At 45.8% G+C, this 26,930-nt stretch overlaps 1 protein-coding gene across 1 annotated transcript in view; it reads right to left on the reverse strand.

Moving 5' to 3' along the window:
• LRIG1 (leucine rich repeats and immunoglobulin like domains 1) overlaps window positions 1–26,930 on the reverse strand; it is a 118,395-nt gene that overhangs the window by 57,978 nt on the left and 33,487 nt on the right. Inside the window, 2 exon segments of the mRNA XM_005669717.3 lie at window positions 8,662–8,736; window positions 17,887–17,958. Of these exon segments, the coding sequence (XP_005669774.2) occupies window positions 8,662–8,736; window positions 17,887–17,958 (147 nt within the window).

Here is a 26,930-nt window from a genome sequence, read left to right on the forward strand (position 1 = left end):
TGGGCAGGGGCCAGCTCCTTTCACGCGGGAGATTGTGCAACTGATGAAGTGGCCTGCCACCCTTCCTGGCTCCAGGACTCCAGGTCACAGGGCCCTGCAGGGCTTCCAGCACCCATTGCTAAAAGGAGGCACTCCCCTCCAAGACCATCCATGGGCGGCACCAGCCACCCCCTTCCCACTGGAACTTGAACTCTATTTAAAGCTTATATGGTCATCAGAAAAAATGAGACGGGGTGGGGAGACATGGGGAAGAAACCAAACACACAACAAAGCCCAACTCTCAACTGCAGACCCTAAGCTACCAAGTTCCCCACAAAAAGGCAGTGACCTCTGTAACCAAGTTCCTATTCCACGGGCTCACCCCTTCCTCGGCTCCCCAGACCCCACAGCTGCTGTTCACTTTACTTTCCTAGCAAATGATTTGCAGATGGACCGCTCATCTGGCTGCTTCACCACCCCCACTCTCTAAGAGAGGGGACAAAAAGGAAAGAAAAGAGAGAAGGAAAATGACAAGTCAGGACTGTGTGTGATTTGGCAGGCTCGCGGCAAAGGCCTCGGCAGCTCCTTTCCCAGCGCAAGGCTCCCTGAGACTCGGGGCAAGAGGCAGTCTGCACTGCAGAACCCCTGGGAAGCTTCCGGGACAGAGAGCTGCTTTCTTTGTAAATTGGGTGTTTAACTTTCTATTTTCAGGCTCACTGGTGGTGTCCAGCTTCGGATGAGGCTGCAGGTCTGAGAACCAGGGGTCCTGCTCTGCCTTCCGGCAGAAGGTTGCTGGCCCTTCATGGCAGCCTGCCTGTCGACAAAGGGAAAAAGGAGGAGAGGGGAGCTAACTGGCCTTGAAATGGAGGCAGCTGGGTCCTCTGAGCACTTCTCCGTGCAGTTCCAAGAGCCCAGCGTGTTGGCTGAGCACGGTGGCGCCCATCAGATGCCTGTAACTGATGCTCAGTGGAAGGTGAGGGGGTTGGAGAGAGAGGAGGTCCATGCAATGTCGCTTCATCTGGGAACCTTCCCCACCTTGTGCCCTATCAGTGACAGCAGTGAGGAGCCCCTGAGCCATTCACCAGCCCTTGCCTGCATCACATCTGTCTGTTGACCCATCTTTCTCTGCAGCTAGACTGTGAGTCCCTTGAAGGCAGGGACTCCTGGCTTGTAGCACATTTGTTGGACCTGGGCTGCATGTTTGTTGGACCTGGGCTTCTCATGGGGCACACGCCCGCACACCTCCCAGTGGCTGTGAGCATGAGCCCCTAGGCCCCAGTACAGCTTCCTCCCCTCTCCTCTCATTTCTTGTGCCCACTGACAACCAAGTGGCACAAGGCGGGGAGAACAGGAGGTGAGTAACTGGATTACATACAACTCAGGGTGGGGGGCCAGTGTGGGCCCTCAGTTCTGATTTCTCCATCAGGGCAGAAAAGCATTGCTTTGCTCACCTGTGAGATGCCCCTTTTAACTTCCACCTGGAACAAAGCCCCACCATTCAATCTTAGTGCAGGGCAAAGTTTTATCTGATAACAAGGACTAATAATCAGCAAAAAGGTAAGTGGCGCTAAAAGCAGCTCCCTGCGCCTCCTCCTGCGCAGGCAGACGGGGCTTCGAGGTGAGCTGCTGATACCCACTCATGGAGACTGAACAGGTGTCCCACCAGGAGGGGCTGTTCACTGGAACTGGTGAAGGTCCGATGGGGAGACCTGGGGGACCACCACTAAACAGCAGATTAAGCAGAGACAAATTCCTAACAGCCATGGGCCTCAAACCCACAGCCACACACAGATCTGTGCTGCCTGTGTTCACTCAGTGTCCACTGCCCCCAGCACTTTCCTCAGAAGTCAGAACCAGGGCTTGGAATACCACCATTCCAAATATGTGCCTCTTTCCACACCAGTGACATGGGGCATTTGTCTAAATAATCTAATGCCTTCCAAAAGCTCAGCAGCTTGGTCAGTAAAGACTCCATACACAGCACATGTCACCCTGCCCACCACATCACTATATAAACCCAGGCAATGGTTCTCAAAGGGGGGGTTCCCAAACCAGCGGTATCAGCATCACCTGGGAACTGGGGCTGGGTCCCAGCCACCCTGTGTCCCAGAGAGTCTTTCAGGCGATTCAAGTAAATGGTCTAGTATCAGACCCAAACAGTTGATGGAGAAGCCATGATCTCCCAAGGTAAGGGGCATGGCCCTTTATCTAGAGGAAAGAGTGTTCACACCAAAAGAAATCTGGGCAAACAAGGCAGAAGGTGAGCATGTCTCTAAAGATACAGAGGAAAGAATTGCAGCCCCCATTCTACATCTGTTTTCCTGTTGTGCTATTTTCTGACCAGGTCCACAGCTTTCCTTTAGCATCTGGGAACTGCACCCACCACAGGCTGCTCAGGGAACGAGGACATTCACAGTTGACTGAGGGCTTTTTATTTATTTATTTATTTAAAGTTTTCTTTGCTTTTTTTGGCCACCCCATGGCGTATGGCATTCCCAGGCCAGGGATCAGATCTGAGCTGCAGTTGCGAGCTATGCCACAGCTGTACAATGCTGGATCCTTAACCCATTGTGCTGGAGTGGGGATCGAACCTGCATTCTTGTGCTCCAGAGACACTGCTGATTCCGTAGGGCCACAGCAGGACTTTGTTTTAAACCATAACTTTTAAACCATAACTTTGTTCACCGATTCTCCCTAAGGTGTTTCAGTCACTACTAACTCCACGATCCTTCAGAGGACGCGCCCAAAGGCTCACAGAAAATAAGACGCCAAAGGCCCAGGTGGGTTGACTTACACCAAGGCCCAACCTGACCGGCCTTCCTTCACCAGCAAAGCTAAACTGGGCTCTCAGTGGAGAATGACGCTCAGAGGCAGAATGGACAAAGAACTGTCCATTTCCACATTTGCTATCCAACTTGACTAAGTCCACTCTTAACCTGATGATCTTTGGATGGCCCAGCAAACTGCTCCACAGGAAGGACAGATGATCCCTGACCTTGGAGGGAACTGCCACACCCACTTCACCTTGTGCACATACATAGATAGCATCTCCACAGGTCCAGCTACACATCCATATGTAAAGAGCTCCACTGCCCAAAGTTACCACACAACTTTTTAAGACAAACTATGATTTCACACTTAAAGGGGAGAAGCAGGGTGTGCAAGAAAAGATTTAACATCAGTTTGGTTATGTTTGCAAATGATGACCCTCTTCCAGGTGCTAAGGCAGCAGAGAAAGTGTTAAGGGCAGCTGAGTGAAGAGAAAGGTGAGAGGCCTGAACGCAATTCCTTAGGGTAGAATAAAGCTACAATCTCTCTCACACACACACAGTTTTAGCAATGCCAGTCAGTGTAATTTCACCTGATTATTAGCAATCTCAGCTCAGGTCTGGAGCCGAGTCTAATCTTCTAAAGTTGAATTGAGGGGCCCTTTGTCCCTGGCTTCCAGGCTGCCCCCCCACCACCGCCTCCCCAAGAAAGACATTCCTCTCCGCAGCCCCAAGCAGCAGCCCAGAACTCTCTGCCTCCTCACTCAGGCTTGCTCTTTAATTACGCTTTAATGTGAATTGATCTTCCCATTAATGAGCCTGTAAAGAAGATTGATTTGGCCCCTTTTCTTCTAGGGGAGAGTTAAGTATTGCTATTGATTTTGCTTCTCCAGCAGATCCAGCCAAGAAGAGCCCCCTCCATCCTTCCTGGCCTCAGGCCCCCTCAACGCACCCACACCCCAACTCCAGAGCTCCTTCCATTTAACTGGCCTCGAGTAGGGTCACAGCCAGGACACCAAGGTTCCTTCTTCCAGGTTTTATTCACCAGAAGTTAAAATAAAGAGATGTGAAACTCCCCACCCCTTTTATTTAATCATCATTTCTTCAGTGAAGATGTCACAGCAAAATAAAGAATCCTGTAGCTAAATCTGCCTCTGATCTTTTTATTTAAATTTTTCATATTTTAAGTCTTTCAGGTATGTTTGCTAACATAAAAAGTCCTTTCCTCAAAAGTTTAGGAAAAAAAAAAAAAGATGAGTTTTCAGATTACTGGTTGCCATGGAGCTGGGAGGAAGCGGGGGCAGTGACTGTTTAAGGGTAGGGGGCTTGTTTTGGGTGTAATTACATGTTCTAAAGTTAGGGTTGTGAGGGGAAAGCACTGAGAATGCACTAAAAGCCTGCTGAAATGATTAAATGGGTTTTTTATGTTAATTTTCTCTCCGTTTAAAAAAAATTAGTTTTCAGTAAAGTTTTTTTTCCCAAGATCTGAGGTGACAGGTATTTCACTGCATTTTCAAATGCACCATAGACCTAAGAATTTTAACAGCACAATTACAAAGTCATGGGTAATTGTGTGCAAAGATTTTTAGCCTTGATCCCCTACCTGATGGAGGTCAACGGGGGGTGGGGGAGGGGGTGACAAGACAGATAAGGGACATGGTCTAAAATATACACCAACACAACAGGAGAAGTTATCTGGGAAACACCTACAGCTACTATGTATGAGACAAAGAGCTGCCCTGTTTTAAAACTAAAGTGGATTTCACAGCAAGCTTTTTCACTCCTAAAACTTAAAGGAAAAAAAAAAAAAGGCAACCATTTCCACTGGAACCAATCTTCTGAATGATACAAGTGCAATAACTACAGGGAAGACAGAAATTTTTCTTCTCCAGAAATGTCACTTATGCATCACACAAAATTACTGTTGCTGTGGGAATTTAACTTGAGTTTCCTGGACTTCAAATTAGAAAAAAAAAAAAAAAAAAAAACCTACCGGCAGATTCTGCCCCTGGTAAACAAAAGTCTGTTTCTTTTTCTGAGGACTATTTTATCAAATTGAGCTCCTTCACTCCAACCAATCCTATTAAAAGCTTTCCTTGAGTTTAATGCTTTTCTTGTTATTAAGGACAAATGGCTTTGGCATTATCCTCAGAACATGATGCAAATAAAAATCTGCTCTTTGACAAATACTTTAATTGAATTGGATTCCTTTAATCAAAGTATTAACCAAATGAAATGTTTCTGAAGGACTCCAATTTCCCAAACTCTAGAAAACTAGGTTTTGATGCTCCGATAGTTAACACGGGCCTCAGCCTTTTCCTGTGCAGCCCTCCCAACTGTGACCTGAGCAAACCAGGGTGCCAGTGCCCGGGGAATCAGAGCACTGTCAGTAGAGCAAGGAACCAGCGTTACTGACATGGAGAGACAGAAAACTAAACAGAGATCAAGAGCTGAATTCTACAGGAGAACAAAATCCAGAGGCCAAAGTCCCTAATTACAGATGTCTGTGCTGAAAGCCACAAAGCTGCTACTTCTGCTAAAAGACAGAAGGCAGCAACAGTGGTGATGGGACACTGGGGTCCATGATTCTTTTGCGACATTATTACCCTGACTTTGTTTCCGAGTCACAGAAGGAATATAAAAACTGTGAGAGCAGTTCCCAATGTGGCTAAGTAGGTTAAGAACCCGACTAGTATCCATGAGGATTCAGGTTCGATCCCTGGCCCCGCTCAGTGGGTTACGGATCTGGCATCGCCATGAGCTGTGGTGTAGGTTACAGACGTGGCTCAGATCCCACGTCACTGCAGCTGTGGCTTAGGCCTGTGGATGCAGCTCTGATTCAATCCCTAGCCTGGAACTTCCATATGCCATGGGTGGGGCCCTGAAAAAGCAAAAAAAAAAAAAAAAAAAAAAAAAAAAAAAGCCATGAGGATACTTTCACCACGTGTTTCAACTCCTTCATTCAACAAATGAGGAAAAAAGCAACACCAGCATCAGAGACAGAGCTGGATATATGCCCTTTTCCTTGACACTCCTACCTATAACCTTGTCCTATAAACTTGGCCCCAAAAAGTTGCCCTGGCTCATCTGATTCAGATGGCCTCTGCCATCTGGCCCCTTGCACTTTCTCATTAATTTTTTCATCCTTCTCCTGCCCACAAAGGGGAGACTTTGGAGACTAAGGGCTACCAACATGAACATGATGAGGCTAACTGACTGCACACATTTTGCAAAGCGTCAGGAACTTCCATAGTGATACCGTTGAATCCTTTCAAGGTTACTCTGGTACACCCTTGGGGCCCCAAGTACAGGAGCACAGAAGGTACCCACTACAGGTATGTTGCACATGTGACACCTTTTAATACTATGGTTCTGAAAAGCCACAAACCCAAGAGCGAAAGAGGCCCTTCAAAGCCTGAACAGCTGGAATCATCACATGGATGGAGATCCTGGGTGTGTCTTCTTCACAAGCCAGTGTGAGAAAGCAACATGCACCTGCTACCACTCTGCTATCTTCTCCCCTGTCCTTTGCATGGTTCACGTGGCAAACATAGGAAGGCATGAAGGCCAATAGCATGATCCTTCGACCCCACAGTCATGCTACAAACCTAATTTTGCAGGCACTAAATCCAAGCATCTAAGATCACAGCCCCTCAGAGAAAAAGACGATAGAAACCTTTCAGTGTGTGCTGATTCAGAGGAATAACTGCCCAAGTCCAATGGAGACCAGCTTCAGGCCAAAGGTGATGGCCGGTCAACATGAACCTGCATCTTCCAAACTGAATTAAAACCAGGAGGAGAGTGTCTTTTTTTTTTTTTTTTTCCTTTTCTACTTTACATATTTTAATGCTGTCTAATGGAATAGCAGGAACAAGGCCAACCAGCCCCACTGCTCCGGGCACTTGGGCCAAGGAACAAAAATGTATTTTTAGTCTGCAGAGTAAGGCGTGACTTAGAGCACCACGGGCCCTCAGGGTGAGCTGGGGGCCCTGCCCACCACTGGCACAGGGCTGGTCCGAGTCACCAGCCATACTCCCACACCCAGTGCGGGGTGGGGTGGGGGGAGCAGTACATGGGGACATGGGTCCGGTCTCAGTCCCACAGCTCAATTCTGTAGCTTCCAGGAACTCAGGCAGCCTTGGTTTCCTGACTTGGAGCACAAAGATGTTCTCTGTGGCACTGGCTTCCCAACTGAGGAGCAGGGGGAGGGAAAGCAGTGTTTCTCAAACTTGAATGAGTAGGCAACTGGCCAAGGGACCTGTTAAGGCAGCTTCTGATCCAGCAGGGCTGGGGTAAGGCCTGAGATTCCACATTTCTAAAAAGCTCAGCAAGGACATAACATTGCTGGTGCAGGAACTATCCTTTATGTTGTAAGGAATTAAAAGCATCTCCCGGTACATTGTTCTCTGAACACACCAGAGACTGACAAGTCCCTAACTGGCCTGAGGTAAGGGAGACTCATTGAATTTAACCAGCGATGAAACACCTTCCAGATGCTAGACACACAGGCTAAATGGGTACAAAAGAAAGTCAGATCCTTGACTATGCACCTTGTGACAAAGAGCTACAACCATCATTCTAGCATTTCACAGGTACAAGACTTGACTCAGATCCTGTGGCCTTCAAGGTGTGATCATGCCCAGAGCCAAAGGGCTAGGTGACAACTAGCCACCAGGGAGCAGCAGCCACCATCTGTCACACACCTGCTATGGGGCGTGCAGGATGCTAGGAGCTTCATATACATCATGCTCCCCGAGAGTCTCATGCTCACTTTCCATATGTGGACAATGGGCCAAGAACACATTATGGAGATGAGGAAAATGAAATGCAGAGACATGAAGCTGTCTGTCCGGGACTTGAAGCTGGGCCACAATTCTAATCCCCGGCTTCCCAGGAAAAGGGTTAAGACTGACACTGTGTTTCACAAAGACAGGGCATCTCCTGGATGCTAGGCCCGTGGCCAGCAAAACCTGGAGATCTGAAGGCTGCACCAGCTATCAGATGGGTCATGCCTTCCTGCCCAGTCCCTCTGTTCAGCTCAGAGTTGAGAAAAGATACAGATAGGTGAGCAGATGAGTTATAATGCCAGCAAACTCAAAATCAAGTAAAAACAGGCAGGGCTGGAAGGGAAACAGGAGATTCAGAGTGAAAAGGGAGGTGCTATACTGAGGGAGCTGCCAATAAAATCTGGTCTAGAAAACTGCTGGACTCATGACTGGCTGGTCTGGAAAAACCTACAGGCCAGTTTTAAAGAAGCAAGCACCTCCATCTGACTGCTGAACAGGTGGGGTAACTCAGAGCTTACCTGCCCAACAAAGGCTCTTCACAGCCTCAATGATGACATTCCCCTCTCCCCGCACCTCCTGCCAGCATCCTCACTTTCTTTCCCTTCATACTCTTTTTCATTTCCAGTCTGTTGGCTATAATAATCAACAGGCCCTGTGTTGGCTAACACTTGACCATGACAACCAATTCCTTCCTTTTATGTTGATTTCAGAAGTCTAATGATTTGTCTTTTTTTTTTTTAAGCCATGCAATGGGCTGACTCACATTCAAATCCAAATTCACCTCCACAAAGTTCTGTAACTCCACATAGCTTCCTTTAAATCCAGTTTATTCACTGAGATTGCAGTTTAACCACTAGAACCAAGAAATTTAATTCTGTGTACCCCTGGGCCTTACAAAGACCAATCTACCCACCCACTCCCAAATTAGAGATGAGACAACACTTGAAGGTTTTAATCCTACACATCCCATAACAGCAGGCAATTGTCATCATCATTAGAGCTACATAGAGGAAGGCCATACTTCACCAGTAAGCCTAGGAACACAGCTTTTCCTGCCACCAAATGTCAGCAAGATGACCCCACGGTCTCATCACACAGCCCAGGGTCTCCCACATGGCACTACTTACAGAAAGAGAGAGACGATGTGAGAGGAGGCAGGGCCCAGCGACGGTATGGCTGCCAACTCATTGTTACTGAGGTACCTGTAAGGACAACCAGGAGACAGGAATCATTTAAGTCATTCACATTGCATACAAGGGAAATGGGGGTAAACCAAAACAAACAAACAAAAACAACAAAAAACAAAACAGTGCTGAGCTGGCCTGGGGAAGACTACTACTTTGTAGTGCTGAACACAAGATGAAGCATTTAAAAGCAAGTTTTGAATGACAGAGAAGGTCGGGGAGGCCACAAAAACTAATTACTGACCACACCCAGAGTTTGGGAATAAACACCAGGATGCCTCCTGGCTTCCAGAAGCTTCCAATCTATAGCTTAAAAATCGACTCACAGACAAGGAGCAGTGAAAACCAGCCAAGAGGCAGGACACAGACAAACAGTGCCCAAACTCATCAGTCAGAGAGCTCCTGTGGGCTGCAAGTCAGTAAAGGATTAGAGCAGGAAAGCCCACCCCTTCCTGGTTGCTTTTCACACGTCCGTGACATGGCTCTGCCCTCCCAAAGGGCATCACCCTGAGACGCAATGCCAGAGACTCCCTCACACCCTAGGGGCTCCCGGGGCTTGGGACACGTGGGCCAGTTATTCCACTAGCTCATCTGTGCTACAGCAAAGGAACTGGGCTTGAGAGTGCAGCTTCTCTGAACTCGGACGAAGCCTCCAGACACGTTTTCCAGGAATCTAGCCACATACACACACGCTTTTGCACGTAGACAATTTGAAAATCCTCTGCAGACAAGAGATGCTCTCTAAGCCCCCTTCCTGCTTGAACATTCTGAATGTGAACTTCCAAAACTCACAACTCTTAATTTAAGGGGAGGCTGGAGAACCAGAACACAGCTTGCCTGGTCCGCCCCCAGAGACTCTGCAATCTGGCCTCCTTACATGGACATGTATTTCCAAATCTGGAAAGAGAATCCAAAAATCAGACTTGCGAAGGGAGCCCCAAAATCCTTAAGAAAGCCAAAGTGCAGTGTTCGGCCCTTTTGCCGGGTAATGGGCTGGAAAGAAACTGTATCTGAGATGCAGAATCCAGGATAAAGCTGGGTTATATTTTTCTCAGTGATGACCTGCACAGGGAACTCTACCCAATATTCAATGATAACTAAGTGGGAAAAGAATGGATGTGTGTACGTGTATAACTGAAACATTTTGTTGTACAGCAGAAATTATTACAACATTGTAAATCAACAATACTTCAATAAAACTTTAGAAAATGAAAAAATACTAAAAAGAGAGTATGTCTTACATAGACCGTCTTGAGACAGTTTGAAGACAAGGCCACTGATATGACAGCTGGTATTCATACAAGAATACAGCTAGCATTTGCTTGAATAGAACAATCCGTTTGTCTGTCATCTTTTATAGAAATGAAAAGAAGAAAAAAAAAAAAAAGAAAGAAAAGGCCTTGAATTATCCCATTTCCCTTTCTTCAGTGCCAAAGTCAGTTAGAGACAAGCTTGGCAATTACTGGGCCGAGGGACACAGAATGTCTGTTTCAATAGCTTCATGACTGAAGCATCTGGCAGAGAGAAAGCAGATCCGTATCATGTGGCAAATCCTTTCTCCACTTAAAGGGCCCTTGTTTGTGTGCTGAAGTAGACAATTAATTACTTTAACAGTCTCTTATCTGACGGCCCCCTAAATCAGATTGCTTCTGCTTCACCTTTTATCTCTCTACCCCCTCTGTGATCCATTTTCCCATCTAACAGGGATGCTGAAAATCCTCCAACAGTCTGAATCTCTACTAATAAATTTTCATAGCACCATAAATGTACATATTACTAGCAGAGACCCTCAGATCTTATCAGAGCAAGGAAAACTAAGGTCAGGGCCTGTTGCCAAGAAGCCAGCTTGCTTAAGAACTCTTCATTTCTTAGAGATTTAGTCCAAAACACAGACGTTGGGGTCATAATAATAATAGTGGTAGCTAATTTACTTAGTTAGGGCTTATCATGTGCCAGTCACGGCTCTAAGACCTCTTCAATATATTAACCCATCTTCAGAGCCCTATAGATAGGCCCTATGAACATGTCCATCGTACCAATGAGAAAACTGAATCACTCAGAGGTTACGTCCTTTGACCAAGGTCACCAGTTGTAAGTGGCAGTGACCCTGGGGCGAGGGGAGGGGCTACACCCAACTCTAGGTTCTTAACCATGATTTCTATTTCTCTGTAGCTGCAGCAGCAACTTTCCATGCATTACATAGCTGCATCATTACAACTCTAAATTAGGACCCAGACACTAGCACTGTTCCCTACCTTATAGGTAAGTTTTTTAAGTCAAGTCTCAGTTTAAGTCACAATCCCAGGGTGACACAGAAAGAGAGTGATACAGCCAAGGGCTGAACAAAGCACAACTGCAACTCAAGGAAAGCCACAAGCAGAAAAGCCAGCAGGCGGAAACTCCTAAGCCCTTAGATAACATGGTAGCTGTGTTTCAGTTGCTTGGGATCCGACTTGATCTTAAACCAGAGATAAACAGTAGGGACTTCTCTGCAAGGCAACTTTGGCTGAACGAGCTTGGTCTCAGGTCACCCCTACTGCACACACGACAGATTGCTACACCCAATTTCATGGAATAAGAAATGAGCAAGGAAAAGGGACATCATGACAACATTTCAAATCTTGACAAAAACGCTGGGAGCAGAGTGTAGAGCGGCCTCTGACCAGGGCTAAAGGTAACAGCATTTTATGTCTGGATCAGCAGCCCGGAGGCAGAAAGGGCAGGCTTTGAGCTCCACAGGGCTGCTTGGTTTATGAAAAGGAGAGTTGAAGCCCGGAGGAGATCTGCCAGGCCAGCTTAGTGCTCAATCATTTCTATTTAAAAAGAACCTCTAGTAAATCTAAGACTTAGCTCCACCACCACTGGCTCTCTCCTTGTTCGCTCTGTCCCCTGCTGAAATGAGAACACTATCCTCAAAAGGCAATGGAGGCCCACTCGCACTGAGACCAACTTGCCAGACTGAAATAGAGACCGGTCAAAAATAGCACTGCCAGAGCCGGGCAGGGAAGGGCCTTCGGGAAGCTCAGCACAGTCTCCACACACAAGGACGCTGTTGAAATTTAGGACAGCGTTTGATGAAATCTTCTGACTCTTGGGCTCTTCATCTTCCCCCCTTGACACTCCTCTCCCTACCCTGAGATGTGCTTCTATCCAAGGCCCTAAAAATCCTCCTAAAACATATGGCTTCTATAACTGAACCCTTTCCTGATGATTCAGGACCAAGAAACAGTGGAGAAGCTGCAGACATGAATAGTGGCCCAACCCTGGAGCTGGAAAAGGTGTGAAAAAGGCACATAGGGCTGCATGGACTGACTCCCTGCCTCCCTACCCACCTCCCCCTCCTGGGTCAGAACCTGGAGGTGGGCCTTTCCCAACCTTCTCAGCCTCCATTTATTTGACTTGGTTAAAGGACATATTTCCATTTTGCAAGATGTAAAAGGTTAGGATATTTCAGAGGACTTTCATTATTATGATTGTCTCAGTCAAATGAGGCATCAACAAACAATGAAAAACAAACTCATGGAGTCATTTGAGTTAGAGCGCTTGGGTACATGTGTGTGTTTTTTTTTTAATGTTGGGCTATATTTATTTACTTAAAAGCTGATTTAAGCACGCAGTACAATTTTCAAATGATTTCTCAAAACACACACCAGGAATACATATATATATATATATATATATATATATATAAACATACAGCTTCCTTGCCCTTCTGCCTCCAAGAGGAAGCTCCTGCTGTTGGCTGCTAGAGATGGACACGTGTTTTTCTTTCACACAGATGCTTGTGTGTTATACAGACTGTTCTGTCCCATTTCCCCACTAGTAATAGATCTTGGAGAGCTCCCCCCCCCTTTTTTTTTCTTTTCTTTTTACAGCTGCACCTGTGGTGTATGGAATTTCCCAGGCTAGGGGTTGAATTGGAGCCACAGCTGCAGGTTGACACCACAGCCACAGCAATGCTGGATCCAAGCAGTGTCTGTGACCTACACTGCAGCCTGCAGCAACACCAGATCCTTAACCCACTGAGCAAGACCAGGGATCAAACCCTCATCCTCATGGACACTATACTGGGTTCTTAACCCACTGAGCCACAATGGGAACTCCTCCCTAATTCTTTTAACAAGCAACCGAGTGCTCCTCCGTAATTTATTCAGCCAATCTGCTACTCCTAGACACTTTGGTTGTTTCCAAACACAAAGTGAGATGCCATTAATAGGCCATCCAAGTTAGGCCAAGGGTTGGAACATCAGTTCTACTTGTTTTCCTTTTTTCCTTTGGTCTTTTTGTCTTTTTAGGGCCACACCATTGGCATATGGAGGTTCCCAGGCTAAGGGTCCAATCAGAGCTGTAGTCTCCGGCCTACGCCACAGTAACTTGGGATCCAAGCCACGTGTCTGTGACTTACACCACAGCTCATGGCAATGCTGGATCCTTAACCCACTGAGTGCAGCCAAGTCCTCACGGATGCTAGTCAGGTTCTCGAACCACTGAGCCATGATGGCAACCACAGCAGTTCTTCTTGTATTTCAAACAGGAGAAGGTCATCAGTAGCAGTTAGGAGCACAGTCAGGGCTATTTAATCAATAACTGCCACTAGTGCTTTCAGCTACTTGAGAATAAGGCAGACTAAATAATGACTTTCCCAAGACTGAGGATATAGTCTGTACACCAGATGGCCAGATATAGTTATTTTAATATCATGATATAGGATATGTTGCTTTAAGGCAACACTTACAAACAATAATAATCAGGGAGAATGCTGTTCTATGTGCCAGGCTCTATGCTGAGGGCTTTACGTGCTGCATCTCATTGAATGACATGTCAGCCCTTTAAAGAAGGCACGAAATGATCACTTCACCTTAAAAGAAGAAATTGAGGCCCAGTTACAGCATAGCAGAGCAGGGACTAAACAGCTCAGATTTTTTTTGTTTCTTTTTTGGTTGCCCCACAGCATATGGAATTCCCAGGCCAGGGATCAGATCGAGCTGCAGTTGTGACCTAAACTGTAGCTGTGGCAACGCTGGATCCTTAACCCACTGTGCTGGGCCAGGGATCCAACTTATGTTCCAGTGCTCCTAAGATGCTGCCGATCCCGTTGCACCACAGCAAGATCTCCGTAAACAGCTCAGATTTTTAAATGAGACAGATCCAGGTCCATTCAACCCTGAGCCTACTGCCTACCAACTGAATGGCCTTTGGCAAGTCACTTAACCTCACTGTGCCTTAATTTCCTTCTCAAAAAAAAAAAAAACTGCTGAATGCAAGCACCAACTTTGTAGGGTTTTGGCAGGATCTGGCTGAAATAATTAAATCTAACAGCCGAGGAAAGAGCCAGATATATAGTAAATGCTTAACAGGTGGTAGTTAATTCACAGCCAAAAAGCAGCGCCTCAAATGATACCCCCTTGTGATCTCACCCCTCCCTGAACATACCACACACGTGCGCACACAGGCGGGGAGCAGAAGCCTGGGACACAGAGGGTGAGCCATAAATACCTAGGGGCGGGGCACACCCCGGCTTTCCTTGCCGCCTTGAGGAACATTTTAGGTCAACGGCCCTGGAAAGCACACGGCAGCACCCACATGAAGCACTCTCAGGCCAGGCAGCGGTAACGCGATCTGAGGGGAGTTTTTCAAGAGGAGGTATAAATAGCCCCTCTTATTAATAGAGGGGCCTCTCTGGCCAGGACCCCTGGCTGGAGGCCCTCCCTGGTGGGCTTTCCTCAGAGCTGTGGGCAGTGAGGACCATGTGGCTTGGCAGCAGCTGCACAAATGTCCTCATGTCCTCCAGGGGCCTCTGATGGCTCACTTCTGTTCTCCAACTGGCCCACAATGGCCTGTGGTTGCCGGCCTCCAGAGTTAAACCACTGGCTAAACCACTACCCACCGCCCTGCCAGCCTGTGGTTCCCTTTGCGCTGAGGCTTCCAGACTCAGACGGCTGCACAGGGTTCAGGAGAACCAGCAGCTCCTGGGAGGCCCTAAAGCCCCAGTTCATTCGGAAGCAATGCTGTGTCCACTGTGATTCCTATCTTTTCTTTGACATCCTTCTCCACTTCCCCACCCCTCACTCCTGAAGGCCTCTTTCTGCCTCCAATGGACTAGAATTCCCTTAGGGAAAGGTCTGGATCTTTTACCAGTGAGAAGTTCCACTGCTCGGGGCCCCAGGCAATTCCTTCTGTCCATCCACAATGTGACACCACAGGCCAGAGGCAGTCATGGTGGTAAAACGTTCAATCTATCAGCCCTCAAGGATTTGCGTCCTAACAAAGCACCTAGCTCAAGGGGAGCTGCAAGGTTCTGAGAGTAGCAGAAGAGAAATAACACATGGCGAGGCTTCCTCATGGACAAGGCTCTGAACATCAGATCCAATGAATAATTATTATGATATCAAGAAAGTGTAATTATGTCCATGGTCTAGAAGAGGGAAAAGAGGTGAGTCACTTATAAGTAACTTGTCCAGGGGCACAGTTCCGGAAAGGGGCAGAACCGGAACTCCAACCCAGGCCCGTGTGCTACCAAAACGTACCTTGTCCCTAGAACACCATACTGCATCCCTGAAGTGCAATTCGTACTTTTACCACCCCCACACTCAGGAAGGCAGTGCTGCCACAGAGAGACTGGGATGGGAGTTAGACTGGTAGGTGCAGGCCCAGCTCTCCCACGTACCAGCCGTGCAATTCTAGCCAGGTTCCCAGGCCTCCAGCTATTGGAAAATGTAGGATGAGCATAAAGAATCAAGGGCTTATGAGCAGAGTGGCTGGCTGTGGTCACCATTCCTGAGTGTGTTAGCAGGAGGAAAGAGGGAAGTCAAACACCACACAGACAGAGCAGAGGATGGGGCACCACCCCGTCCCTAAATGCAACAGGAGTCCAGAGGAAGGGAAAAGCCAGGGTGCGAGGGTTTAAAAAAGGAGACTGGGCTTGGAGGGGGCTCTGGGATCAGGACAGGACATTTGGAAGGAGTAAGGAGTAAGAGGAAAGGTACCTAGAAAGAGAAGACAGGTGCAGGAAGAGTGGCACAAGGAGATATACACCAGACTTTCTGCCCTTTTTCAATCTTAGGTGGAAGATTACAGGTTAACATGAGGGGTGTGGGCCAAGGGGGAGGGAGACTGAGTGGGATGGACTGGAAATTCGGAGTTAGTAGATGTAAACTATGACATTGAGAATGGATAAACAACAAGTCCTACTGTACAGCACAGGGAACTACATCCAGTCTCTTGGATAGAACATGATGGGAGATAATATAATAAAAGGAATGTGTGTGTGTGTATATATAAATAAAATTAATTTAAAAAAACAAAAGATGAGGGGTGGGGGGATGGAGGGCAGTACAGCTTCTGCAGCTTCATGGGTCCCTAACACCCAGGCCCTGGCCAGGCTCCTGCCCTCCTGCATGCCTGGCACAGTGGCCCTAGTCCTATTCCTTCCATCCTTCCATGGGCACCTGTATTTGCAGCTTTTCCTGTTCATATCACCCATGTATGCTTGACCTGACTGTCACCATCCTGGCTCTGTTATCATCTCTCTGAAATCAGAAAACAAGAAAATCCTCCAATGATCCTGTCCTACCCCCCTCTTAATACTTACCAACAGGACATCCTACTGGTTCCTTCATTCCCACTGCATCTTCCCCATTTTTTTTTTTTTCCCCAATGGCCACACCTATGGCATATGGAGGTTTCCAGGCTATGTGTCAAGTCAGAGCTGCAGCTGAGGCCTACACCACAGCCAGGGCAACACCGGATCTGAGATGAGTCTGTGACTTACACTGCAGCTTGTGGCAACATGGGATCCTTAACCCAATGATCGAGGCCAGAGATCAAACCCATGTCTTCATGCACACTATGCTGGGTTGTTAACCCACTGAGCCATGGAAACTCCACATCTTCCCATCTTAACGCAAGCTCTGTGAGAGGCGAGGTTTATCTAATGTAAATATCTAACAACAGAAGCACGGGATGAATGATTATGGTATTATATTCATAGGTAGTAGTTTTACATAAAATTGAAGTGGGGCGGTAAAAAAAAATTTATGTGACAAAAAAAATCTCAAAATGTAAGGATAAGAAACTGATATAAACTGCTAATATAAATACAGCTTAATTCCAAAATTATATTTCTAGAGGTATATCTTTTTCACTTAGTGTTCACAATGGTTAGGTCTGGGTGATAACATTGTTTTTTTAATTTGTTTTTGCCTGTTTCTTCAGTTTCCAAATTTTCTACAGTGGGTATGCATGATTTACACAAAAATTTCTCTAAAGTTCCTATGGAATTAAAATCCTGATAACCCTAATATCCATGTTAAAAGCAGAATTCTTTACATTGAAAAGAAGAAGAGGAGTTCCCATTGTGGCTCAGCAGTAATGAACCCAACAAGTATGAATGAGGATGTGGGTTCAATCACTGGCCTTGCTCAGTGGGTTAAAAGATCCAGTGTTGCCAAGAGCTGCAGTGTAGTTTGCAGACATGGCTTGGATCCTGAGTTGCTGTGGCTGTGGTGTAAGCCAGCAGCTACAGCTCCAATTTGACAAAAATTGTCAAATTGGAACTTCCATATGCCACAGGTGTGGCCCTAAAAATAAAATTAAATAAATAAATAAATAAATAAATAAGGAAGTAGAAAAATTGAGGCCTGATTTGAAAGACACTGCAAGCATAGAGTTCCAAAGGCAGTAATGCCTTGTTCTGTCTGGAGGTAGGAAGAGAAAAGCCAGTCTTACTGCCCATTTCTCTCTACCATGGCTTCTTGGGGAACAGAAGGGGTGGACTGGCTCATATGCTCCAGCAAGCAGGCTGCTCTATCTCCTAGGGAACTGAGGCAAGTACCAGCCAGGGCTGTTAACACAGCTGGTCCAAAAGGCTTCCCACAGGGGAGGAGAGTCTCTAACACATCTGCCGTGGACCTGTCATTTTCCAGTAATTCCACACCTGCTGGACTGTACCACCATTACTGACTGCCCAAGAAGAAGAGAGGGGCTGAAGGGAAGGAACGCTAGGTAAGCAATAGTTTGTCACCCACAGCCCCCACATGCAGATGTTCCTACTAACAAGTTTGGACCAATGATGTGGGGAGAGAGCAATAATGCTAACATATGAGAGGGTCTTCCCCAGGAGCTCTCCATCTCGCCCTCCGCCCCCGAAATTTGGAGAAAAGCACTCACACTTCTTGGAGATTCGGCAAGTCCTCAAAACCAGCAGGATCAATCTCAGAAAGTTTGTTATAACTTAGGTTTCTGGTAAAAGAAGGGCAAAAAACAAAACAAAAAAAACAAATTAATCAACATTTGGGATTATATTCCAAATTCAGGAATCATCTACCCACCCCCCATCTCCCACTCCCCGAAATAATCCCTCTCTCTCATAACTGCCCCTATCTCATGTGCTATCTTATTTTTTTCTTTTCAGGGCTGTACCTGCAGCATATGGAAGTTCCCAGGCTAGGGACGGAATCAGAGCTGTAGCTTCAGGCCTATACCACAGCCACCGCAACACTGGATCCGAGCTGCATCTGTGATCTGTTCCCCAGCTAGTGGCAATGCCAGATTCTCAACCCACTGAGTCCAGGGATCAAACCTGCACCCTCACGGAGACTATGTCAGGTTCTTAACCCACTGAGCCACAATGGGAATTCTTCATGTACGATTTAAATACCCTTCCTGATACTGAAATTTATTGAGATACCTTGTCCCCACTGGAAGCTATAAAAAGTCACTGAAAATCTCAGTCACTTGAGGCTGGCTAAATCTAAATGGATTTCCATCAAGCCCATTTTGCTATTTTGCAACTTTGTAAGAAATTCCAAGGGTAGACAGTCCTCCTACTCTATGTCAGAGTGTGCTGGCCCAAATGCTTTGTACCGTATCAAGTCCAAGACTATTTTAAATGGCATTTTTAAAATTAATGTTTTACTAAGGCATCAAACAAAAAGAAGTAGGAAAGGGAAAGACGCTTCATGGGAAAGAGGGGAACTGACCCTTCATTGTCTAAAAACCAGTGGTCCTCAATCACAGATGATATTTGGCAAAGTCTGGAGACATTTCCAGTTGACAGGACTACAGGGAAAACGAGGGGTGAGGGTTGCTACTGGCATCTGATGAGTGGAAGACAAGGATGCTGCTAAACTTCCTTAACAGGATAGCCTTGAACAGCTGATGGTTATCCAGCTTGCGAAGTGCCAACAGTAATACTCAGAGGTTGAGAAACCCCGGTCTAAACAAGAACTTAAGATTAAAAATCGCTCTGATGTACAATCAAAGTTGAAAGGACTATTCAGAAGGTGAGCACTGTGAAGACCTGAAACATAAGGGATAAATGAACATGGCTTTCCTAGCATCAATGGATAAATTTATCAAGTGGTCATCATCAGGAGAGAGGAGCAGTATCACAGGAAATCAAGTTGGCGTTAACCAAAGGCAGCAGCGGAAGCCTGACCTGACAGCATCCTTCTCAGGATGACAGCCTGTTTCACAATTCTACAGTACATCTTTCTCCCCTTCATCCTCGACCCCTCCCTCACAGGCAGATGAGGAGTAAGCGGCACAGTGTTTGATCAGCTGAGCTTCCCCAATCACACCCTTAACCAGACCAGCTTAAACCTTGCAAGAACAGAATCCAGTCACGTGGTCCACAAGGGGCCTCACTTCTCACTGTGCACCGTGCCTTGCTCCCTGCCACTGAAACACACCTAGTCCTGTGTATACTAAAGGGGCTGGTTAACAGGTTTCATCTCAGCTATTAATCCCACTGCCATCACTGCCAATTAACAAGTACTGCAAACCATGAGCTTAAAGTCTGTCTCTTAAGGGGCCCATGTCACATTAAGTGGCAACTTTCTTTTAAGCTTCCTCCAGAGACATTCCTTCCAATCAATACTAACCCGGAGCTGAGAGCCATTCACTGTCAACCCCAGACATTCATCTAAATAAAAGTCAAACTACCCTTGAAATTAATGGTACATCTGCATTCAGGGCACAGCTTGAATTAAAAGCAATTTGTCCAGGGATTATGTTACCATAAAAATTGAAGGTGGTAATTTTTAAACCATCTATTGAAGTCAAGTGTGAGCTTGTCTGTTCCATGGGAGTAGTTACAATGGGATACACAGAAATCAACAGGTTGGACTTGGAAAAGAAAATCCACAGATGGAGCGCATTCTCTCACATCACAAAAAGGACTGGAGGGACTGAAATTTTCTGCTTTTGTGAGTATAATATCAAGACCAAAAAGGGTGGAAATCTTGTTTCTGGGTCTCCAGATACTGTGAGATTATAATGATGGTGACATTTATATCATCATAGATAACAGGAGTTGTTGAGCAGGAAGAGGCATGAGAGATTCAGAAACTACCAAGGCAAAAGCCTGTAAAGGTAATAAGCAAGGAATGCAGGTGGTCATCTGCCAGGTGTGGAATGAAGTCACACACACAGCAGGGTGTGCCCCGCTCCCACCCGAGCCTACTCAAACGGGGCATTTGCTCCTGTTTCCAGAAACAAGAGTGGCACAGACCAATCTCCTTCATTTTCAAGAGAAGCTCAATCTATGAATGTTTATGTGAAATCTTTTCAATTCTTTTTTTTTTTTTTTTTTTTTTTTTTGGTCTTTTTAGGGCCACACCCTTGGCATATGAAAATTCCCAGGCTAGGGGGCAAATCGGAGCTGCAGCCGCCAGCCTACACCACAGTCACAACAATGCCAGATCCGAGCCACAGCTTTGACCTACAGGCCAGCTTGTGGCAACAAAGGATCCTTAACCCAAGGAGCGAGGCCAGGGATCCAACCTGCATCTTCATGGATACTAGTTAGGTTCTTAACCCATTGAGCCACCCTCAACTCTTAATATATACATTTGAATATATAATATAAAATATACACATTGTATATAAATATCTTCAGACCACATTTAACCTGAGGACCACCATTTTTCAACCTCTGATCTAGGTTCAACATGAATGACTTGTTTCTGGCTTTGATGCATGGGCAGGGCTGGAGCTGGGACTCACAGGACCCGGGTCTCAGGCAATTCCTGGTGGCTCAGTTTTGAACAATCTGTAATTAAATCACTTTCCTCAAATCCCATCCCAGGAGGCTCCATATCCTTCAGCAACTCAGTATTAGACTAAAACTATTTTCAATCACAACACCCCTTGGGTCCTTCTTTCCCTTAAAAGCACACAAAATTTATTTAAATTTCAAAAACACTGTACAAATTCTGTTTTTCAGATAAGGCAACCTGAGAAAATGAGCTTCCAAAAGCTAGTTTGATCAAGAAGGCAGACAGTATCAGGACTTAATACTGAGATTCCAGAGAGGAACAACAAAGCTGGAGATATTTGGAAGTGGAAATTTAAGTTCTCGCTGGGTCCGCCTGGATGCAGCAACTTTTTCAACTTTCAATGAACTAGAAAAGCCATGTATCAACAAACAAGGGTCAGCAGGCTGGCTCTGAAGACTAACTCTCCTCTTGGCACCTTTCAGCAACACAGAGAGAAGCTCAGTTCCCGTGGAACAGCTCTTGGACACAAAGCTCCCCCAGCTTTTACATCTGAGAAATAAATCCTGGTACAAGCTGCTCATCACCAACTGCTTTATCAGGAAATGGGGGAAATATTTACTCTCCCGGACACATAAATATAATCTGAAGTAAAATCCTCAGACATTTTTTTGTTTGCTCATTTCTGGGGACCCATTCTCAGCATAATTATTTTTTGTTGTGCTAAAATATACATAACATAAAATGTGGTCTCAATCTCTCTCTCTTTTTTTTTTTTTTTGGTTTGTTATGTTTTTTGTTTTTTCTTTTTGGCTACACTCACAGCATAAAGAAGTCCTCAGGCCAGGAATCGAACCCTTACCACATCAGTGACCCGAGCCATAGCAGTGACAATGCTGGAAACTTAACCCGGTACGCCACCATAGAACTCCCCATCTTAACCATTTTTAAGTGTACAGTTCAAGGGTAATAAGTATACTCTTACTGTTGTGCAACCATGACCACCATCCATCCCTCCCTAGAAGGTCTGCATCTTTTCCAACTGAAACTCAACACCTACTCAACACTAACTTCCCATTCTCCCCTCCCCCCAGGCCTGGCCAACCTCCATTCTACCTGATATCAGTAGGAATCTGACTTGTTATGTATTTCATATAAGTGGAGCCACACAGTATATGGCCTTTTCTGTCTGGCTTATTTTGCTCAGCACAGTGTCCTCAAGGTTCTTGCATGTTTTGGGGCCCGGGGGGGGGGGGCGGTTCTTGAGCCCATCGGCAGCATGTGGAACTTTCCATGCCAGGGATCAAATCTGCACCACGGCAGTGACAGCACTGGATCCTTAACCTGCTAAACCACCAGGGAAGTCCAAAGTCCACTCACGTCACAGCATGTGCCAGAACTTGTTTCTTTTTGTGGCTGAATAATACCCCACTATTCTACTGTATGGATGTGTGTGTGTGTATCACCTATTTTGTGACTGATGGTCATTTGGGTTGTTTCCATCTTTTGGCTATTGTGAATCATGATCTTATGAACACTAGTTTATTTATCTACTTAAAAGAAAAGAAAGAAAAAAAAAAAACCTTTGAGGAGTTCCCTGGTGACCTAGTGGTTAAGGATTTGGCACTGTCACTACTGTGGCCTCGGTTCAACCAATGGCCTGGGAATTGCCACACGCTGCAGGTGAGGCAAAAAAAAAAAACCCCAAAAAATCAAAAAAACAAACCCACCTTTGACTGCTATGCTTTCTGACAACCTTCATTTCTCAGCGATTAAAGAAATCCATTTACTCAGCCCCAGAACAGTACAGAGGGATGTGAGTTCTCATCTGTGGTCTCAAGAACAACCCAAGAGTTACTCGGTGAAAAATCTTTACGCAGGCCTTTCTTTCAGGCAGCAGCTGACATGCAGGCCAGGCTAAAGCATCTCACTTATTTCTACCAAAACGATCACCCCTTACCAGGCCCAACATCTAAATGTGTCTTGGTTGAAGGTTTCAGATTCTCCTGTCAAAACAATTCATCTGTCAGCAGGACAGATGCTGTCAGAAGCATTTCTGCACCTTTCAGTAGCAAAGTGGAGGGGAAAGAAACCTCAGGGAATTTAGTTACTGCCAATTGCAGCTTTCATTAAACAGTTTGTCAGCCATTGTCATAACACACATTTCCCTTGTTCTCGCACAAAGGGTGCACAGATCTTAGAACAATGGAGCCAGGCCATGGATATTCTTTCTGCTAATCTGCTGAAAGATGACTGTCCGGCCCACCATTTGCCAAACACACAAGAGGCACCTCCACAGAGACCAGCTCAAATTTTGACCAAGTTTTATCTGAGAATAAAAAGCAAACGGTTCAACAGCACATGACAATAATCTGCTTGCAGCGCCTTTTTTTCCCCAGCAAGACCCCCTACCCAGACCCCACAGACTGAGAAGAGCTAAGTCTTTAACAGCCAAGAAATCCCCACCATTCTGTAAAACCTGTGCCCTCCAATTAGGCAGCCACTAGCCATGTGACTATTGATTTTTTTTTTCTTTCTACACCACACCAGTGGCATATGGAAGTTCCTGGGCTAGGGATCAAATAGGAGCTGCAGCTGCAAGCCTATGCCACAACCGTAGCAACCCCAGACCTGAGCCTCATCTTCGACCTACACTGCAGCCTGCAGCAACACTGGACCCTTAACCCACTGAGAGAGGCCAGGCATCGAACCTGCAACCTCATCGATACAAGTCAGGTTCTTAAACCACTGAGCCACAACAGGAACTCCACTATTGACATTTATACTTAAATTAAGATTACAGGAGTTCTCATTGTGGCTCAGTGGGTTGTGAACCTGACTCGTACCCATGAGGATGCATGTTCAATCCCTGGCCTTGCTCAGTGGGTTAAGGATCCAGCCCTGCTGTGAGCTGTGGTACAGGCCACAAATGTGGCTCGAATCCTAAGTTGCTATGGCTGTGGTGAAGACTTGCAGCTACAACTCCGATTTAATCCCTAGCCCAGGAACTTCCATATGCTACAGCTGTGGCCCTTAAAAACAAAAGCAAAATAAATGAAGATTACATAAAATTAAGATTTCAGTGTCTCAGTGGCACTAGTCATTTTACAATTGTCCAACCACCTGTGGCCAGCAGTGTTGACTGCGTAATACAGGAAAAAGCCGATTCTACCATCCCTGAAATTTCTATTCATCTAAATCATGGAGTAATCGACAAACAAATCTAGAGCATGAAATAAGCAACAAATATTTAGAGTGAAACAGCACCTGAGAAAAAAACTTGGATTTTACAAACAAATTCGAGGAGTTCCCATCATGGCTCAGTGGAAAAACAAATCTGACTAGTATCCATGAGGATGCAAGATCAATCCCTGGCCTCACTCAGTGGGTTAAGGATCCGCACTGCTGTGAGCTATGGTGTAGGTCGCATAAGCTACTCGGATCTGGCATTGCTGTGGCGTAGGCCAGCTACTACAGCTCCAATTCAGCCCCTCGCCTAGGGACCTCCATATGCTGCAGGTGTGGCCCTAAAAAGACAAAAAGACCAAAAAAAAAAAAAAATGTGATGGGGAAATGGGCACAGATCTCAGCCCCCATCCTTGAGGCATACAAAGTTCTCAGCCAATCCCAGTAGAGCAAAGGCCCTTTGAAAGCTCAATCCACTAGGAAGACACTCTTCTTTTTAGAAAAAAAAAAAAAAAAAAAAAAAAAAGCCCTCTGAATGTAATTCTATAGGCTTAATCAGTATTTACATAATCTGACCAGCATCTTCCTGGATTACAACCAGAACCACATATTACAAACTTGGCAAACGCTATTCAAAGCTGGCAAACAATAATTCATTGACTCCTTGGAAGTTAAGGGATAAAAAGTTCCGTTTACTTTTGAGTAAGCTGTGGTGAGGAAATAACCCTAACATCATCAGACAACATAATTAGCACTTTATCCTGAAAAACAGGCCCTGCTCACAGACCACAGCCTCTACAGGCCAAACCTCTCCCTGGGAAGGGAAAGGGCAACGCGAGGCTGTATTTTTCAACTTTAATACGAATAATAATTCAAAGTGGAGGGATCTGTGACAAGCATTCCCTAGGGAATGAAGTTTTCCCATTCAGTTTGGTTTCTAGGCCAGCCTATTTCCCATTACTCAGCCCCCTCTGGCCTCCTGAACGTCACAGGACTTTGCATATTTTCAGCTTTCGGATGCTTGCTAAAGTGAAGAATACAGCTGGGAAGAAAAGTGTGAAGCAATCCAATGATCCAACTGCTGAACACAGTTGGAGCACCTAGGACTAGCCTGGGAACCTCTTCTTTCTCTAGGGAAAATGTGGGCTCTGGCCGTATGTCTCTTTTACCCTCATAACCTGCCCTGCAGACAGTCCATTAAAGGAGTCACCTGCTTAGGACTATCTGAGAAAAAATGATCAATCAGTCCTTCTAAATCTCAAGAGGTGCGAATGAGGATGAGCATGTGACTTTTTGAAAGTTATTTAATGCCTTAACCTTTTAAGGTTTTCTCTGCTGCATTTTTACCTTCTGAGGAACTGCATGTTGTACACATCAAGATCCAAAGAAATCACCACACTGTGTTCCCGAGGCCCACATTCTAAGGTTTTATAAGAATAGGTTTCTTTTTAAATCTAGGATATCAGATGTCCTTATCTTTTTTTTTTCTACTGTGATGCAAAAGCCACAACTGAACACCCTGATAATACATTAAAGGCTTATATAAAGAATGATAGGGAATTCCCGCTGTGGAGCAGCGGAAACGTATTCGACCAGTATCCATGAGGAGGCAGGTTCAATTTGTGGCCTCACTCAGTGAGTTAAGGATCTGGTGTTGCTGTGAGCTGTGGTGTAGGTCAGAGAAGCAGCTCAGATCTAGTGTTGCTACATGGCATAGGCCGAAAGGTGTAGCTCTGATTTGACCCTTAGCCTGGGAACTTCCATATACCTCAGATTCGGCCCTAAAAAACAAACAAAAAAGACTGATAAAATTGCAGCTTAAACTGGAATCATCCTCACCCAGGAATTCCCATTCAGGTGGCTCTGAACTTGCTGTCTTTTTTCAGTACACTGATCAACTACACATTCCCTAAAGTGAGCCCTGGAAAAAGAAACACATTCAACATATCATCAGATACAAAAGCACTTGGGATCTGCTTCATACAGATGGCTCACCCTGTGAGCTTCTGGTCATTTATCTTGAAGAAAGTTAGTAACGAGTCATAGTTACCGCAATTTTCAAAAATGTTACACAGATGATTCTCTACACAAATGAGGCTGACAAGCAACTCAAAAGAAGAGATAAAACACACTAGCCATTACAAAAACCCCAGAGTCAGTCACTCCTTAAAATCAACTTTAGCAATCAGCGTGGGTCTGTGAATCCTGATGCCTAAGATATTATCCGAGGGAAGGTAGCCACGTGCATCTCTGCAACCCCATCAGTCTTAAGTGTCCTTCCTTGCCTAAGTGGCTTACACAGTTCCCAGGCCGGGGGTTAGTTTGAATGCAGGGTTAAGTCCTTGTCCTGCTGCACCCAGCAGATGTCAAATTTGACAAATATTTATTGGGTGTTTGTCTACAATGTATACTGCGCTGTGGTTCAGATACAAACTGGGATAAGACCTAGTCCTTGACCTTAAGGAGTTTACAACCTACAGGTCAGATAAAGACCCTGGACCAAATAATTCCAGCCAAAGGCTCTAACAGGGCAAGCATCTTGGGAAGGGTGGGCCAGGAAGTGTTTTTTTGTTTTTGTTTTGTTTTTTTGCCTTTTCAGGGCCACACCCTTGGCATATGGAGGTTCCCAGGCTAGAGGTTGAACTGGAGCTATAGTTGCTGGCCTACAGCCACAGCAATGCCAGATCCGAGTAGCTTACGCAACCTATACTACAGCTCATGGCAACACCAGATCCTTAACCCACTGAGTAAGGCCAGGGATCAAAGCCGCAACCTCCTGGTTCCTAGTCAGATTGGTTTCTGGTGCACCATATGGGAACTCTGTTTTGTTCTTTTGTTTTTTTGGTTCAGGAATTGTAAACTGAAGGCTCTCGGGCCAAAGCTGGGCTGCACGGAAATTTGTTTCTGACTGAAGAGTGTTTGGAGAAGCCTACAGTTTTCGGCAAAAAATAAAAACTTCCAGCTTCTCTTGAAATTACAGGCATGTCTCTGAGATGCTGCGGGTTTGGTTCCAGACCACTGCAATTAAGC

Source organism: Sus scrofa, chromosome 13, assembly GCF_000003025.6.
Source record: "Sus scrofa isolate TJ Tabasco breed Duroc chromosome 13, Sscrofa11.1, whole genome shotgun sequence".
In the NCBI taxonomy this organism is placed as follows: Eukaryota; Metazoa; Chordata; class Mammalia; order Artiodactyla; family Suidae; genus Sus; species Sus scrofa.